At 33.8% G+C, this 14,044-nt stretch overlaps 1 protein-coding gene across 2 annotated transcripts in view; it reads left to right on the top strand.

Moving 5' to 3' along the window:
* Positions 1–14,044, top strand: part of LOC139688056 (oxysterol-binding protein-related protein 1-like) — a 252,397-nt gene that overhangs the window by 217,313 nt on the left and 21,040 nt on the right. The window contains exons 12-17 of one of the 2 annotated variants that reach the window (XM_071585472.1): positions 2,621–2,831; positions 5,106–5,215; positions 6,461–6,605; positions 7,127–7,253; positions 8,600–8,684; positions 13,372–13,446. In XM_071585472.1, the coding sequence (XP_071441573.1) occupies positions 2,621–2,831; positions 5,106–5,215; positions 6,461–6,605; positions 7,127–7,253; positions 8,600–8,684; positions 13,372–13,446 (753 nt within the window). Of the gene's footprint in view, positions 1–2,620; positions 2,832–5,105; positions 5,216–6,460; positions 6,606–7,126; positions 7,254–8,599; positions 8,685–13,371; positions 13,477–14,044 lie in introns of both variants that reach the window. The other variant, XM_071585471.1, reaches the window with a different exon arrangement.

The raw sequence follows: 14,044 nt of genomic DNA, 5'->3' as shown, positions 1-14,044 counted from the left end.
ATAGGCCATAAAGTCTTTCAAAAATGTTGGACAGCACAAAGTAGATAAGCCTTTTTATATGCATATTATAGTTCATAATCTTAAGGCTTAATACACATTTGATGTCGTATAAAACGGTGATGAAAATACAAGGAATTGATAATAAGATAAATAAGACGCCATAATCAAGATAAGATAAGACTTTCTTGAAAAAATGGCGTTTGACATAAAATAGACTTGAGCGGATGGTATCGCTAGAATATTTGAAATGGCGGTCATGTGCAGCGTGCAGAGTCCCCTTATGAGATCATCCAATACTACTAGCGCGCCAACACCGTTCAGCTACTCTCATCTTGTGCAGGAAAATGTTATGGAGATAACAGATTAATAAATATATTCCTTTTGCTCTCTATTATGAAGCAGCAATTTACAGAATAAGCTGGAAAAGATTTTTGGCTAGACGCAATTTTTTTGCAAATTGGTATACGATGGATTCATACGCCGGTCATATTACTGAATTCCATCCCGTTTCTGGTAATTGGGAAGATTTTATAAGGCGTTTTCAACAGCATCTTATTGCAAACGACATAGCAAACGAAAGACAAAAGACGATGCTACTCAAATCGCTTAGTCCGGAAGCGTATAAACTGCTCAAAGATCTGTGCATCCCGGATGAACCTGAATCGAAGACTTATGCGGAATTAACGGAATTATTTTCTTCTCACTTTGAAAAAAGAAATAATGGGTTCATGAAGAAAAGTAAATTTTACTGTGCACGAATGGAACCGAGTGAATCAGTATCTGACTGGGCTGCTAGAGTCAATCTCTTAGCGAAGGATTGTGCATTTGGAAATCACCTCGAAATGGCTACGAGAGATAAATTTGTTTTGGGATTCATTGATGGAAAGGTTAAAGATCGCCTGTTCTCGGAAAGATTAGAATCACTAACTTATTCGAATGCAGTTGATTTGGCTCAGTCTGTAGTCGTGGAAGAAGAATCGTATCAGCAGCGGTTGGCTTCAGCCCATTCTCTCGACCCAGCTGTCAAGCCAGAAGTTCATCCAGCGATGGCCGAGACTTCATTCAAAGGAGGAAAAAAGACATGCTCAGTGTGTGGTACAACGAAGCATTTTTCTGAGCAGTGCTGTTACAAAGGGTATAATAGTATGAATTGTAATGGGAAAAATCATTTTAAAGGAGGATGTAAAGCTCAGAAGTCGAATAATGTCAAATTAATTTCACATGATTCAGCAAATGAGTTTCTTGAACCAGTTGGTGATTTTGATCCTCTTTGAGGTATGTCTATCCAGGTTGAATACTGGTAGTGTACATTGTTATCCTCCTTTAGTGTTGAAAGTTAAATCTGATCCTGTAGTCCTTAAACTTGTCAGGGTGTGGAATATTGTTGTGTTGCGTCAAACATTTTGTGGTTAAATATAATATTAGCTATCAAATTATTTTCTAAAGTGGGTGGCTTGTTTTCAAGGCATTGGAAAGTCCTAAGACAGTTTCTACTGGTGACTCTGTTTCACTAGAATTATGTGTGTGGAAGTTGGTGTGCTTTCTCTTGGGTGTCAAAAATATAGCAATCCAGCTTCCTTTAAAATCGAAAGAGTCACTACCAATGGGTTCTCTTATGTAGTCAATAGATATAATTTAATCTGTTTCCAATAACTCATCAATTTTTAATATCTTCATTTAAGTTATACCTTAGATAAAATGGGTTGTCCATGTCAGTAGTAGTGACTTGCTATATTCTCTTTCATTGTTGTCTATCATTATGCTCATAATATTTGAGAGCTTAAAATAAACAATGTACTGTAATCACTGCAAGCTCCTAGCTTTGTTACACCCTTTATTCGTCCATAAAGAGTTAATGTTGCTTTAGAGAAGTTGACTGACTAGAAAGGGTGGGGTTACTGATAAAACTTAATATAACCATTTAAAATTGGAGACAGACCTATACAAACAACCTATCATTTTTAAAGACGTAATTGGAGGTGGCCACTGTTACCAGGGGATGGAAATAGGAGTGGCTCAAGAATCCTGTTTGCTTCGGTAGAATGACTGGAGTGCCCATGAGCTTTTAAACTTAAGGGGCTACTGTTGTCATGCATGCATTATCATGAATGAATGACAATAGAAATAAAGGTCCAGTGAATGTTTATGCATTTATTTTATCAATAATAATCATTCTTGTTTTCCATTTTATGTCTAAAAGTTTTGGAAAATGCTAATTGTGGTGAATTCATTTTATTTTGTATCAATTTAGGTAAAAAAAAATCATTGGATTACCCATTTGATTTTCATAAAACAGCGCTTTCACTGACATAGAAAGGGAATGTGATGCTGAAGATGGTAATTGAGGGGAGAATTCTGGGAAAGGAAGTTAGGAAAAAAATAGGCATTTTGGCTAAAATCAAGAGAGGTGAATAGTATGCAGGGCTAAAGAGTGTGTTATTATAATATGTAGTATGGGGTTTTAGGATATGTTGTTTCATGTTAGTTAGGGCTTAGAAGTGCAGTAGTGTGTGGTATCTTTACCCAACAAAAACTTACCCTTCCCCAGTATATGTCTACTAATAAAATAGCTCTTTAATAATATTAATTTTATTAAAAAAATTTAATTTCTTATCTCTAGGCAAAAGCTTCCAGTTGCTATGTTCAACCGTAATGACTTCAGTATCTGGTCTGTGCTGAAAAACTGCATAGGGAAGGAGCTTAGCAAAATTACTATGCCCGTCGTCTTCAATGAACCACTTTCCTTCCTCCAGCGAATGGTGGAGTACATGGAATATGCTCACCTTCTCAAGCGAGCTGCTCAGGAACAAGACCCTGTTGATAGGATGCGAGTAAGTTCTTACTTAATAAGGAAATTTGTCAATATTATTCAGGTGACTCATTTTTTCAAGCATAATCTGTAGAAACTCAGATGTGACTGGTATTTGCGGTATTGTTTTGTGCTATTTAATACAATTGTAAAGAAAAGGATGGTCCTGAAAGGACTTCTTGTTTATTTGGAATTCTGTATTTGTTGACATTGTTACCATGGATGTATCTGGGAGCAATCATAACCAAGTGAAAAGAAGGGTTTTATTAATGGAGCTCTAATTCCATATATGGAATAAAGAATATGAATTTTAGGGAAGTTTTAATAATTTTAATTTCCAATCCTTCGATAATTTAAATGTATACGTACACCACATGCCTTTTCTGAAGCATGCTATTTTGTTTATCTAGAACTCTATAAGAGTTACTATTATTGCCATCAACTAAGTCTTGTTTCTCACATGCTATAATATATCTTGAATATAATGTCCTTAGTGATTGTATTTTATGATTCGGCTGTAGTAAAACATCAGAGATGAGCTTATGAAAATGAAACCAGCTCCGCTACTATGTGCCCTATTTTGCTGAAATAATTTTGCAGGAAAAAAAATGTATCATATGCATAAATTTACAATGGTCGTCGGTCCACTGAAGAAATTGGATATTGCCATTTATTGTAATTTCATATTTTTAGGAGTAGATTGTGCCTTTTTATGCTTTTGTTTTTGAGTATAAATTTCCATATGAGTATATCACTACTTGTACCTTACACTTTGAAGGCAGAGTGGCCATTCTGGCAGAAAAATAAAAAAATGTCAGGAATTGTTCTCATTGTTAAAATTTTTGGATTAAGAGGGAAAAAGGTTTAATTTTTTTTTTAAAGAGTTCAGCATTCATTACATATGTTAGTCATGAATGTGTATTAGGAATTCCTTATGAGGGTGATCTTATTTTTAATTGTGAGATCAATGCATGATTTCCTTTGCTAATCATGTGCACAGGCCCTGATAGAAACCATTGCAATAGTATGACCATTTTTGGTATGACCAGGGAGATTCAAATTGAAGGTGAAGATCTTCAAAAAATAGGTAATAAATAGGTAATCAGATTCCATTCCAAGAAATTAGGAAAAAATCTGGCAAAGGACTTAAGAAAATGGATGGGCACGCTTAAAGTGGTGTGTCCATTAGCTCTGTGTTTTAGTTTTTCAAGTAGAAATATCATTTAACCAGTGAAATGGGCATAGTTAAAATCAATGCACTCAAATTTCTGAAAAACTTTATTTTGAACAAAGCCTTTGTGCGAGATTCTGTCTTGGATATTTTGTTTTCCCTTGTACATAGTTGGTCTATCATTACCACTAAAAAGTAAATTTATTTTAATATACCAGTTAATAATTGAGCTACCGTTTGCCAACGCATTACCACTGCTTTGCTGCATAACAATAATAATGTTAAAAGACTCCATTTTATTCTTTGTGAACCTTTTAACTGTTTTTTTTGTCTTAGACAGTAATTTTATACTGATACTATATGCAAATTGTAGCTTGATTTTATAGAAAAGACTTGTTCATTACTGAAAAGAAACAAAAGAAAAACTGTCATTCAAAGACAAATATTTTTCTGAAAATTGACTCCCAAAATTGCCTTTAACACTATTCAGCATCTGTTAAAGTTTTAAGAAAGAGTTGAAATATAATAATATACAATATTCCTCTCATGGAAAACTTTTTTAAAAATACAAGAAAAACTGTTTTCCCTCTGTCTGATCCCAAAATATAATCCTTAAGGAGTTCTATTAAACATTATATATTCTTGCCATAAATAATGGCAAGAATAACTACTAATGATATCGAGGAATTTCATGGGTGTTAAGTCAGCTTGAAAGTCAGTGTAATGTTATTTATTTTAAAAAACCATCAATCGTGAGACCAAAAAGGTGATAGATGGATTCCACAGGTTGAAAAGGTTGTTTACCGAAAACAGACATATGTGCAAAAACCTATTGATGGCTCTATGCACCATAAATTTTTAGTATGCACAGAGCAGATATTTTTCCAGTGAGATACAACTATCTACAGATGTATGTAGTGAGGTCTCACAGTGAAAAGTTTTGGAAATCATTCATTTTATGGTCAGCATTACAAATAAAGTGAAAACCATAGTGGACCGCTTGATGGATTAGAAATGAAAGAGTCAATCCTCAGGTTTTAAAGATGCTTTGATTTCCACCCTGTCTCATTTATTAAGACTAGAGATTGGTTTTAAAATCTTATTTGTTTATTTATCTCCTCACAGTATGTTGCTGCATTTGCTGTTAGTGCCCTTGCATTTAATTGGGAGAGATTAGGAAAGCCTTTTAATCCTCTTCTTGGTGAGACATATGAGCTGGAAAGAGAAGACTTCAGGTAAAATTCTCTCATTGTGAAAACTTCTTTCAAACGATTTCAGGCCATATTGTGGTCAAACAACTACCACTGTCAAAGATTTTGAGTCACTTAGGCTGGTATTACTGAATAGTTAGTTTATAATTAGGTGTGATTACCCACTGATTTGTTCTTTTTAAACTAATACTTCTGTAGACAAATGGGCTAACATCTTGGACCACCAGCACCCAGCTCTTAGTAGTATACAATGACCCGATAGGGTTGAAATATAGTTCACAATCATCAGTTCACAGTTAACTCGGTTGCAACCAACTATTTGTATAATGCCACCATTTATTTATTCATTAATTTATTTCATGATATGATAAGTTAAATAAAATATAAAGTAAAATTACTACAATTTAAGCATCAATAAAAGATTTATTGTCTTTTAGTAACCTGTTTAGCACCATGGTATGAAGCCAGACCTTGACATTTATTAATGTTATGATAGTCCTACAGCATTTATGATTGTCAAGAAATCCTGAGAGTATAGCCATAACCAATCCAAAACAATGCCCATAATAGATATCCCAGTAAACAATGATTACTGGCATGAAACTGCAATTTAAGTGGAATGTGAACTTTTTGAAACTATGAAACTAACTGTAGTTGAATCTAATGACCACTCCTTTATCTAAACTTTGTCCATTTAATCTTATGGGTGTTAAAGAGCATTGCCCACCAAGCTACCATTGCAATATGCAAAATGGTTTCTCACAATTCATTCATGAAAACATGAGTGCATGTTACATTGTGTATGCATTAACATAAACAATCAGAGATCTAAAAAAATGTGACATTATTCTTTTGACAGCAAAAGTAAGTGACTTTCACTAAATATTAAACAGCGATATAACTTAGATGCTAGTTATCACTGGTGTAAGATTAAATACTATCTTTTTCTACCTGGTGTGTTTGTGAAATAAAAGTGAACGGTGGGGAGATTGAAAGACATGTGAAACAACTGAGAGCCAAGAGAGTGGTCACTGCCATCGAAATGGCCAATTGCCCCTTCAACTAATTGAAAGCCCATTTTTGGTTCCATTGTCACCAGTCTGTAATTCAAGGATTCATTTTTTTAATTCATCAAGTTAGTGAATTTTATCAAGTTTGGGGAATGCTTTCGTTGACCTAAGAAGTATATCGTTGTGTGAATAGTTGTTGAGTCTGTTCATGTGGTCATATTTATCTTAATTAAATTACCCTTGCAAATATTTTCCCCAGAGTTGTTTGTGAGCAAGTGAGTCACCACCCTCCTGTGTCTGCCTTCCATGCTGATGGTGCTGATTTCCATTTTCATGGATCAATCCACCCAAAGCTGAAGTTCTGGGGGAAGAGTGTTGAGATTCAACCCAAAGGAACTGTTACTGTGAGCTTAAATTTGTGTTCTCAGGTTTCATTTGAAACCTACATTAATTTAAACTCTTTAAAATGTTTGTCAGTAGGTTATGTTCTATCAAATTCTTTGCAAATTTTCATTTTTATTATTCATAGATTCATTTCTTTCAATTCAATATTTATAACTTTTGAGTGTTTTCTTATGAACACATCACTGATTTACATGTTAAGTAATTTTTTAGTTTAATAAGTTTGAACCTCTATTTTTCAATGTTGAATTGAAATTATGGTACAAGTATGCCTAATTTAATAAAATATATATGTGCCTGATTAAATAATTCACTAGAAAAAGAAATGTTTATTGAGTGCATAAAAAAATTGTGATGAAAATTTAAACATATGTAATAACATTTGATGTAATTATTAAATAACAAACAACTTACAAAAATAATAGATGATTTGAAGATTTGCATCATAATTGTTATATGATTACTTATTAAGTAAAATATAGGATGGCACAGTTTTTAATAGAAGTCACTTATGCACATGCAGGTGGAATTTCCAAGTTGGGGTGAAGCATACACTTGGACCAATGTCAATTGCTGTGTTCACAATATAATTGTGGGGAAACTATGGATAGAGCAATACGGAACAATGGAAGTGATAAATCAAAAAACTGGTAAGTAAAAAAAACTCATTCCAAAAAAAATACAGCATAAATGAAAGAAATCAGAGCTCTATCAGATCAGCGCAAGTGAAAGAAATCAGAGTAAGTCTTGCTCTATGGTGGAAATCAGTCTAGGAATGAATGTTTTCTGCATTGTGTACATACATAATATGGACTACAGTGTGAAACATTCATTAGCAAATTCTTATTACGATGGGTGTATAGTTGATGCAAACCTGAAAATATGTTTTGAAATACCTAAAATCATGGAATTCTATTACTATCTATCATTTCAAACAAAAGTGGCAATTAGGGAGGAGTCCATTTGGCAGAATTTCTCCAAGCTTAGAGCTGATTGATGTTTTAACACCAACTGCAATTATGAACCCTCTTTTTTCTTCAGTTACTTCTTTTCTGGAGTAACATACTACCTTTTTAATGGCAAATTATTTAATTGTAATAAATTAAGTAATGCCTTCCATGTTTTTAATTTTTGCTAGGGGGTTCATATCCATTGCTATAACCTGCCTAAGATGGAGAACTTGTATATCCCAGATCACATGGTCAACATAAATATAACCTGATAGATTAATATCGCAGCCTCTAGGGAGATTTTTCAATGAGATATTCACTTAATCCCAAGTATTTTTAGTGATACACACGTGCAAATATCACATCAAATAACTTCATCTTGCACTTCAAGTCATGCTTTAATAGTGCCACAGCACTGTATGTCCAGGGTCAATGCCATTTTGTACGATGATTACATTACGTACAATTCAACCTTAGCAGTTTTTACTGTATTAACGCCAACAGTGGTTGCTTAATTTTTTCCAATCCATACCCTCCAGGGCAGGTTTTTGAATTGGCTGGGTTTTGAAACCATGTAGACCATGGAATTCTTCTGGGATAAAACATACTAGGTAGCAGAGCAAGGCCCAGAACTTTTCCGGGCACACCAATTACGAGTTTAATGTCTTTGGCAGTAAATGATGCATGTTGAGTGCTAGCAAGGTAGCCATAACCATTCAGTTTTGTTCTAGATGTTGTACACTAACTATTGGACTAACAGAACCTCAAAAGATCATCTCAATATAATATTTGGGAACATCATACAATTTTGCTCAATGTGGGGGATTCCAACCACCTCAATACATTGGAATGTATGTACGTAGGATTCTCTTTTATCAATCCATGACTAAATAGTACATGAGCAGAAGGACAGAATAGTAATTAAAGGCGTTCTTTTGAAAATGGGAGAAGATAAAGAGTGTGAGTTTGAAATTTAAAAACATTCATAGATGGGAGGTGTAAAATCATGTATGTAAACAATCCTAACTACTTATTGTTTCTTCCAGGACATAGGGCAATTTTGACTTTCAAACCTGCTGGATGGTATTCTAAAGATTTACATCGTGTGGAGGGCTTTGTGACGGATAAGCAGTAAGTATTTAGGGTATTACTTTAATCCAGTCCACATTTGCCAAAATCTTAGAGACTAAAAAATTGCTTAGAGAGTCTCATAACTGTTAATATTTGTCTTATGATTCATCATGTCTTCTTAAATGAAGAGGAAAGCTTTGGGAGTGGTCGATCAACTATAGCTAAGCCACTGGAATCTCAAGTGATGATTCCTTGGTTCTAGAGCAAAAAATCAAGTTGATATGATTTATTATGCTTTTATGTGAGCTGGATTGAAACATTTCTCTTTGATGGGAGACTTCGTAAAAATAGGATAGTAAATTGACTCTTTCTGTGACCCTGATGGTGTTCCGTAGGTCTCATCACCCTATTCTTATACTTTTTTACTTCAAAATAATGCCATGGGGTGAACAATGACCGCAATTTAGTGCTTGATACATTCAGATTATCTTTAAGTATACCAGTAATTGACCAGAAAAGGTGATGCTTTAAATCTGCAGAACTCTTGTAGAAGTCTGACAGTGGTGTGATAGTGTTAATGTTCCTACATCTAAGAAATGTTTTGATTATGACAAAAAGTTTTGAAGTAAACCCTCTATTCTAAATTATTATTATTATTCATCTGGCAGGAATAGCAAAGAGTTTATTGCTTTAAATATTTTAGGGCTTTTTTAATATGAATTTCATGTTCAACTTGCACATTGAGAGCATAATTTAAAGGCTTTTTGATTGTTGATTGGGCCATGTTTTCAAGCAATTCAGCGATGCACACTGCTTTAAATTGCTGTGTATGTCATTAGTGAGATGTACTTTAATCTACTGTTTACCTTATTATTTGTTCCTTAATCTACTATGATTAAATGTTTACCCTAAAGAAGGCTCACCAAAAAATCTTGAGAACCCTTGCTAATAAGTTTCAGATTTCCAGAAATATGTGAAAATATCAAAACAATAAAATAATGTGAATTGATTTATCCCTTCTCCATACTAGAATAAATCAAATATAGTTAACTACGTTTGCATTATTTAAGTAATATTGTGTAATTCTACTCTATTGTCATTTGTGCCACATAAGGGCCCATTAGTTACTAATATCCTAATAACCTAAAATAACCTTGGTTTTTATCCCATATTGATTAAATAACTATCCCTTTTTTCTCCAATAGATTGCTTGTATTTCGAAATCAGAAACTGGATTGAATGTTTCAGTGATGGTGATTACTTCAATACAACTGAAAGTTCCTTAAAATTTTTTCAGACATTAAATAGCTTAAATATATGGATTTTATTTTCATTGTATTTTATTGCCACTGTGAAATGAATTTTGTCTTTTCCCTTACGTTTATATATTTGTGTATTCTACATAATTTTCATGGGCCTATTCTTGTTATAAACACTGTAATTAGTATTTTAATCTTGCCTTTTGTTTGGGTATGTTATAAATGTATTTGATGAAAAGGAAATTTTGAAAAAAGTGAATTACTCCCCTCCCTAAATTTTTCAGCTCATCTTAGGTGATACTAGGAAATCTGATACTTAGAAAATAATTACATACAACAATACACTTTTGTCAAAAGTTGCAGTGATAAATAAGGATATTTATAAGCTCAAAAAACACTACTATAGTGGATTGTTTATTATGAGTAAAATGTGTAAACATTTACTAATCCTAATCTAATCCTACAGTTAGTTGTGAATTGAATAATTAAAATTAGGGCAGCATATGTTCAAATATTTAAAAATTTTCAAATTTATGATAATGTGTAGTTTAGAAGTAATACTTGTTATACAGTGGAACCTTATCTGAGCATGATCTGTTCCGCGACCTTACTCATAAAACGAAACACTCATTTAGTGAATCATTTGTTTCCATATAAAGTAATGTAAAATATGATAATGCATTCCATGCCAAAAAAAATTAATATTGTGCAAGGTTTATTCAAAGAAAATTATATAGACATTATAAACTATCGTGATTCATGTTCACCTTCTATTACGGGATGAAACCACTGGGCATTCAAATTCAATTCATAGAAAACAAAAAGATCCTAAATAATAAGTTTATTATTCATGGTTCATACATAATTCATTTTACCAGAAACGTCTTGAGAGACATTTGTTGTTACTGACTTCAAATTTTTTTGAAATTGTGACAGCATTATCATCATATAAATTCGTTGTGAATGTAACAACTGATGTATTAGGGTGACGCTTCTTAATGTATGATGCAACAGTTTCCCATACTTTCAGAATTTCTCCCATTGCACTAGATGATTGTTGCTTTGCTGTTACATCCTCCTCCTCAAACAAACTCTCCTCCACAACTTCTTCCAATGAAACACAATGCAACTCCATAAGCTCTTCTGTAGTCAGCTCCTGGCTGTACTCCTCCACAAGCTCATTGATATCATTGTTATCAACTTCCAGTTCCAGGAGCTTGGCCAAAGACAAAATCTCATTGACTGCAGTGCCATCTGCTGTCTCAAATCCCTTAAAGTCAATTTTGTCAATGCTCTCCAGCCAAAGCTTCTTCCAAGCAGAAGTAAATGTTCTCTTGGAAATCCCTTCCAACAGCTCTGTGACCATCTTGAGGCAGTCAACTACGTTGAAATGATATTTTCAAAACTCTCTCAGATTGAGATTGGTCCTTCAGTCACCTCATGACAGTTCTTGAAAAGTGCTTTAGTGTAGAGCTTCTTAAAGTTATAAATAACCTGCTGGTCCATAGATTGGAGTAATTGAGTGGAGTTAGGAGGAAGAAACTGATCTTGATGAATTTAAATTCCTCAAGGAGGTCATGTTGTAGGCCGGGAGGATGAGCAGGAGCATTGCCCATAACAAGCAAGACATGGAGTGGCAGATTCATCTCAAGCAAATACTTTTTCACAGAAGGACCAAACACTTCATTAATACAGTCAGTAATAAAGGCACGTGTCACCCAAGTTTTGTTTTTGGACCTCCATATTACATTTAGCCTGCTCTTCTGGACTGCACTTCTATAAGGCTTGTGAAGTTTCTGAATGATAAACAAGCATGGGTTTAATTTTCAAAACGCCTCTTGCATTGGCACAAAAAAACAGCATGATATAATGCGTTATTCAATGTGTTTTACCTCTGCTGTTATATAGGTTTACTTCAGCATTTTTTCCAGAAGAGACACATCTTGTCACAATTAAAAACCTGTTGCAGCAGGTAACCCTCAGAATATATGAGCTTTTTGAAGCCACTGATTAAGTTCTCTGCTGCCTTTGAGTCAGAGCTCGCTGCTTCACCATGACTCACAATGCTGTGAATGCTGGTTCTTCTCTTAAACCTCTCGCACCACCCATGGCTTTCCTTAAATATTTCTTTTTTGTCCATTAATGATCCTGCCATTGTCTAAATAAAGTCAGCAAAAATCACTTTCTCCTTCTCAAAAATCATGTTCACCTTGTCACAAATCATGTTCTTGTTATTATTAGCGTCACCTTGCAATTTTTTTCCATTTATCCATATGGGAAGCAACCTTTCAACATCGTTCAGAATACATAACTGTTGGTTAGGTATTCTTGTCACTCCCTTTGATGCATCTATCCCCTTAATTTTTTCCTTGTTCTTGATGATGGTACAAATAGTTGATGTCAACCAATTGTATGTGCATGATATATCAGCTATGCTGATACCTCGTTCTCGCTTTTGAATGATTTCACTTTTCATATTTTTGGTTATTTTTATTCTCTTTTGACTTTCTTCTTTCGGCTTTCTCTTTTGGGACATCTATAAAACTATTCATAAAATATTATTAAACTGTGCACAAAAAGTCACAAGTAACATGCCTGAAATCAAGTTTGGACAAATGTGCAATCACTAGCGACACTACAATGTTAGTGGAACTTGTGGTAAACACAAGTGTTAACTGCCAGCGGATTGACTCTGGGAATCCCTCTCTCCTAGTCATTTGATATGTGAATTATTGTTTGTTAAGTGAGTTACTCTGGGCGCAGTATTTTTGCTCATTATGCAAATTACTCGCTATCTAAAGTGTTCGTTAAGCAAGGTTCCACTGTATTCTGGAATTTTGTAAATATGCAAGGGTGACTGCAAGCTGCTATGTCTCATCTTGCATGTGATGCTTTAAGCAGTATGTTTACATGAAAATAGTAGCCAGCATATGGATTTCCAGTTTAGCAACTTGGGATTTGTCTGAATTGTCAACATGCAGAAATAATAAAATGTTTGAGGTTATGGATCAGACGACATGAAAAGGAGAGACTATAATTGTTTGTGGGCAGAAACTATACATAAAGAATTGTGTCCAAAAAAGCATGAAATGTGGTTTTTGGCTCTCTCAGTTTTGATTAAATTATAAGTCTAAGTCTACATACTGTAATTGAGAAAATTCAATTAGTTTAAACTTTGTGGTTTAAATTGAATTAAATTAAATGGTGTGGTAATCTGACAATTGACATAGTGACCCAAAATGAAGAGACTGAATTAAGAGTCCCTTTAATTTTTGAAGCAGTTAGTTGCATATTGTTTAGAAATAGTAGAGAGACAATGACTGTTTCTTGTTATGTGCCAGTAGTGGCAGTCTTGGGTGATTGAGTGTTTATTGCTTTGATGAGGATCCACCCTTTTTTAGTACTAGAAAATTTAAAATTATTACTATTCATATTTTGAGATCAAGTTATTACTTTGTTATTAATGCCCCTTTATTCTTCTTCTACAGCAAGAAAAAGCTGTTCTTCCTCTATGGAAAGTGGACGGAGTTCATCAAAAGCACAGATATCCCATCTTATGAGGAGTATGTGAAAGAGAATGCACACAAATTCAGGTGCAGTTTATGATGAGGTCTAGGCATGGATGGGGGGAGGCTTTTAATGCTCTGTTGTGCTGCTCAGTATTTTAGACTCCGTAGTTCATTCTTTGCCTTATTTCAGTTTCTTTTGGTGGACGACACTGGTCTATAGCAGATTGTATTTTTTACTAGAGCTAGTTAAGCCCCCATTTTTTTAGCTGAAATCTTTGTTGTACGTAACATATCCAGAGAATTTTTTTATTTCATAAAAAGGGATGCATTTAATGAATTTTTATGTTTAATCACGAAATTGCTTAACTAAAATGTTGAATATATTCCAAGCTCATTTATTACAAAGGAGCCATCAATTAATTGCTCAAAATTGCACTGTTAAAATGTAGTATTACTATGTGGAGTTATGCTTCTGCTATTGTTTGTTGTAAATAATCATGAATCATACATTATTGTCAAATTAATTCATTATAAATTGCTTGTTATGCTAAACATTGAAAACATTGATTGCTGCTAATTGTATTCGTGGAATTTTATTTTTCTCTAAAAGTTTATACAATTTAAGTGAAAATTATTCATCTATATCATCAAG

This window comes from Hetaerina americana, unplaced genomic scaffold, assembly GCF_022747635.1.
Source record: "Hetaerina americana unplaced genomic scaffold, ioHetAmer1.1.p SCAF_2, whole genome shotgun sequence".
Classification (NCBI taxonomy): domain Eukaryota; kingdom Metazoa; phylum Arthropoda; class Insecta; order Odonata; family Calopterygidae; genus Hetaerina; species Hetaerina americana.
Note: the sequence above shows the minus strand (reverse complement) of the source record. Positions and strands in the feature narration are given on the sequence as shown.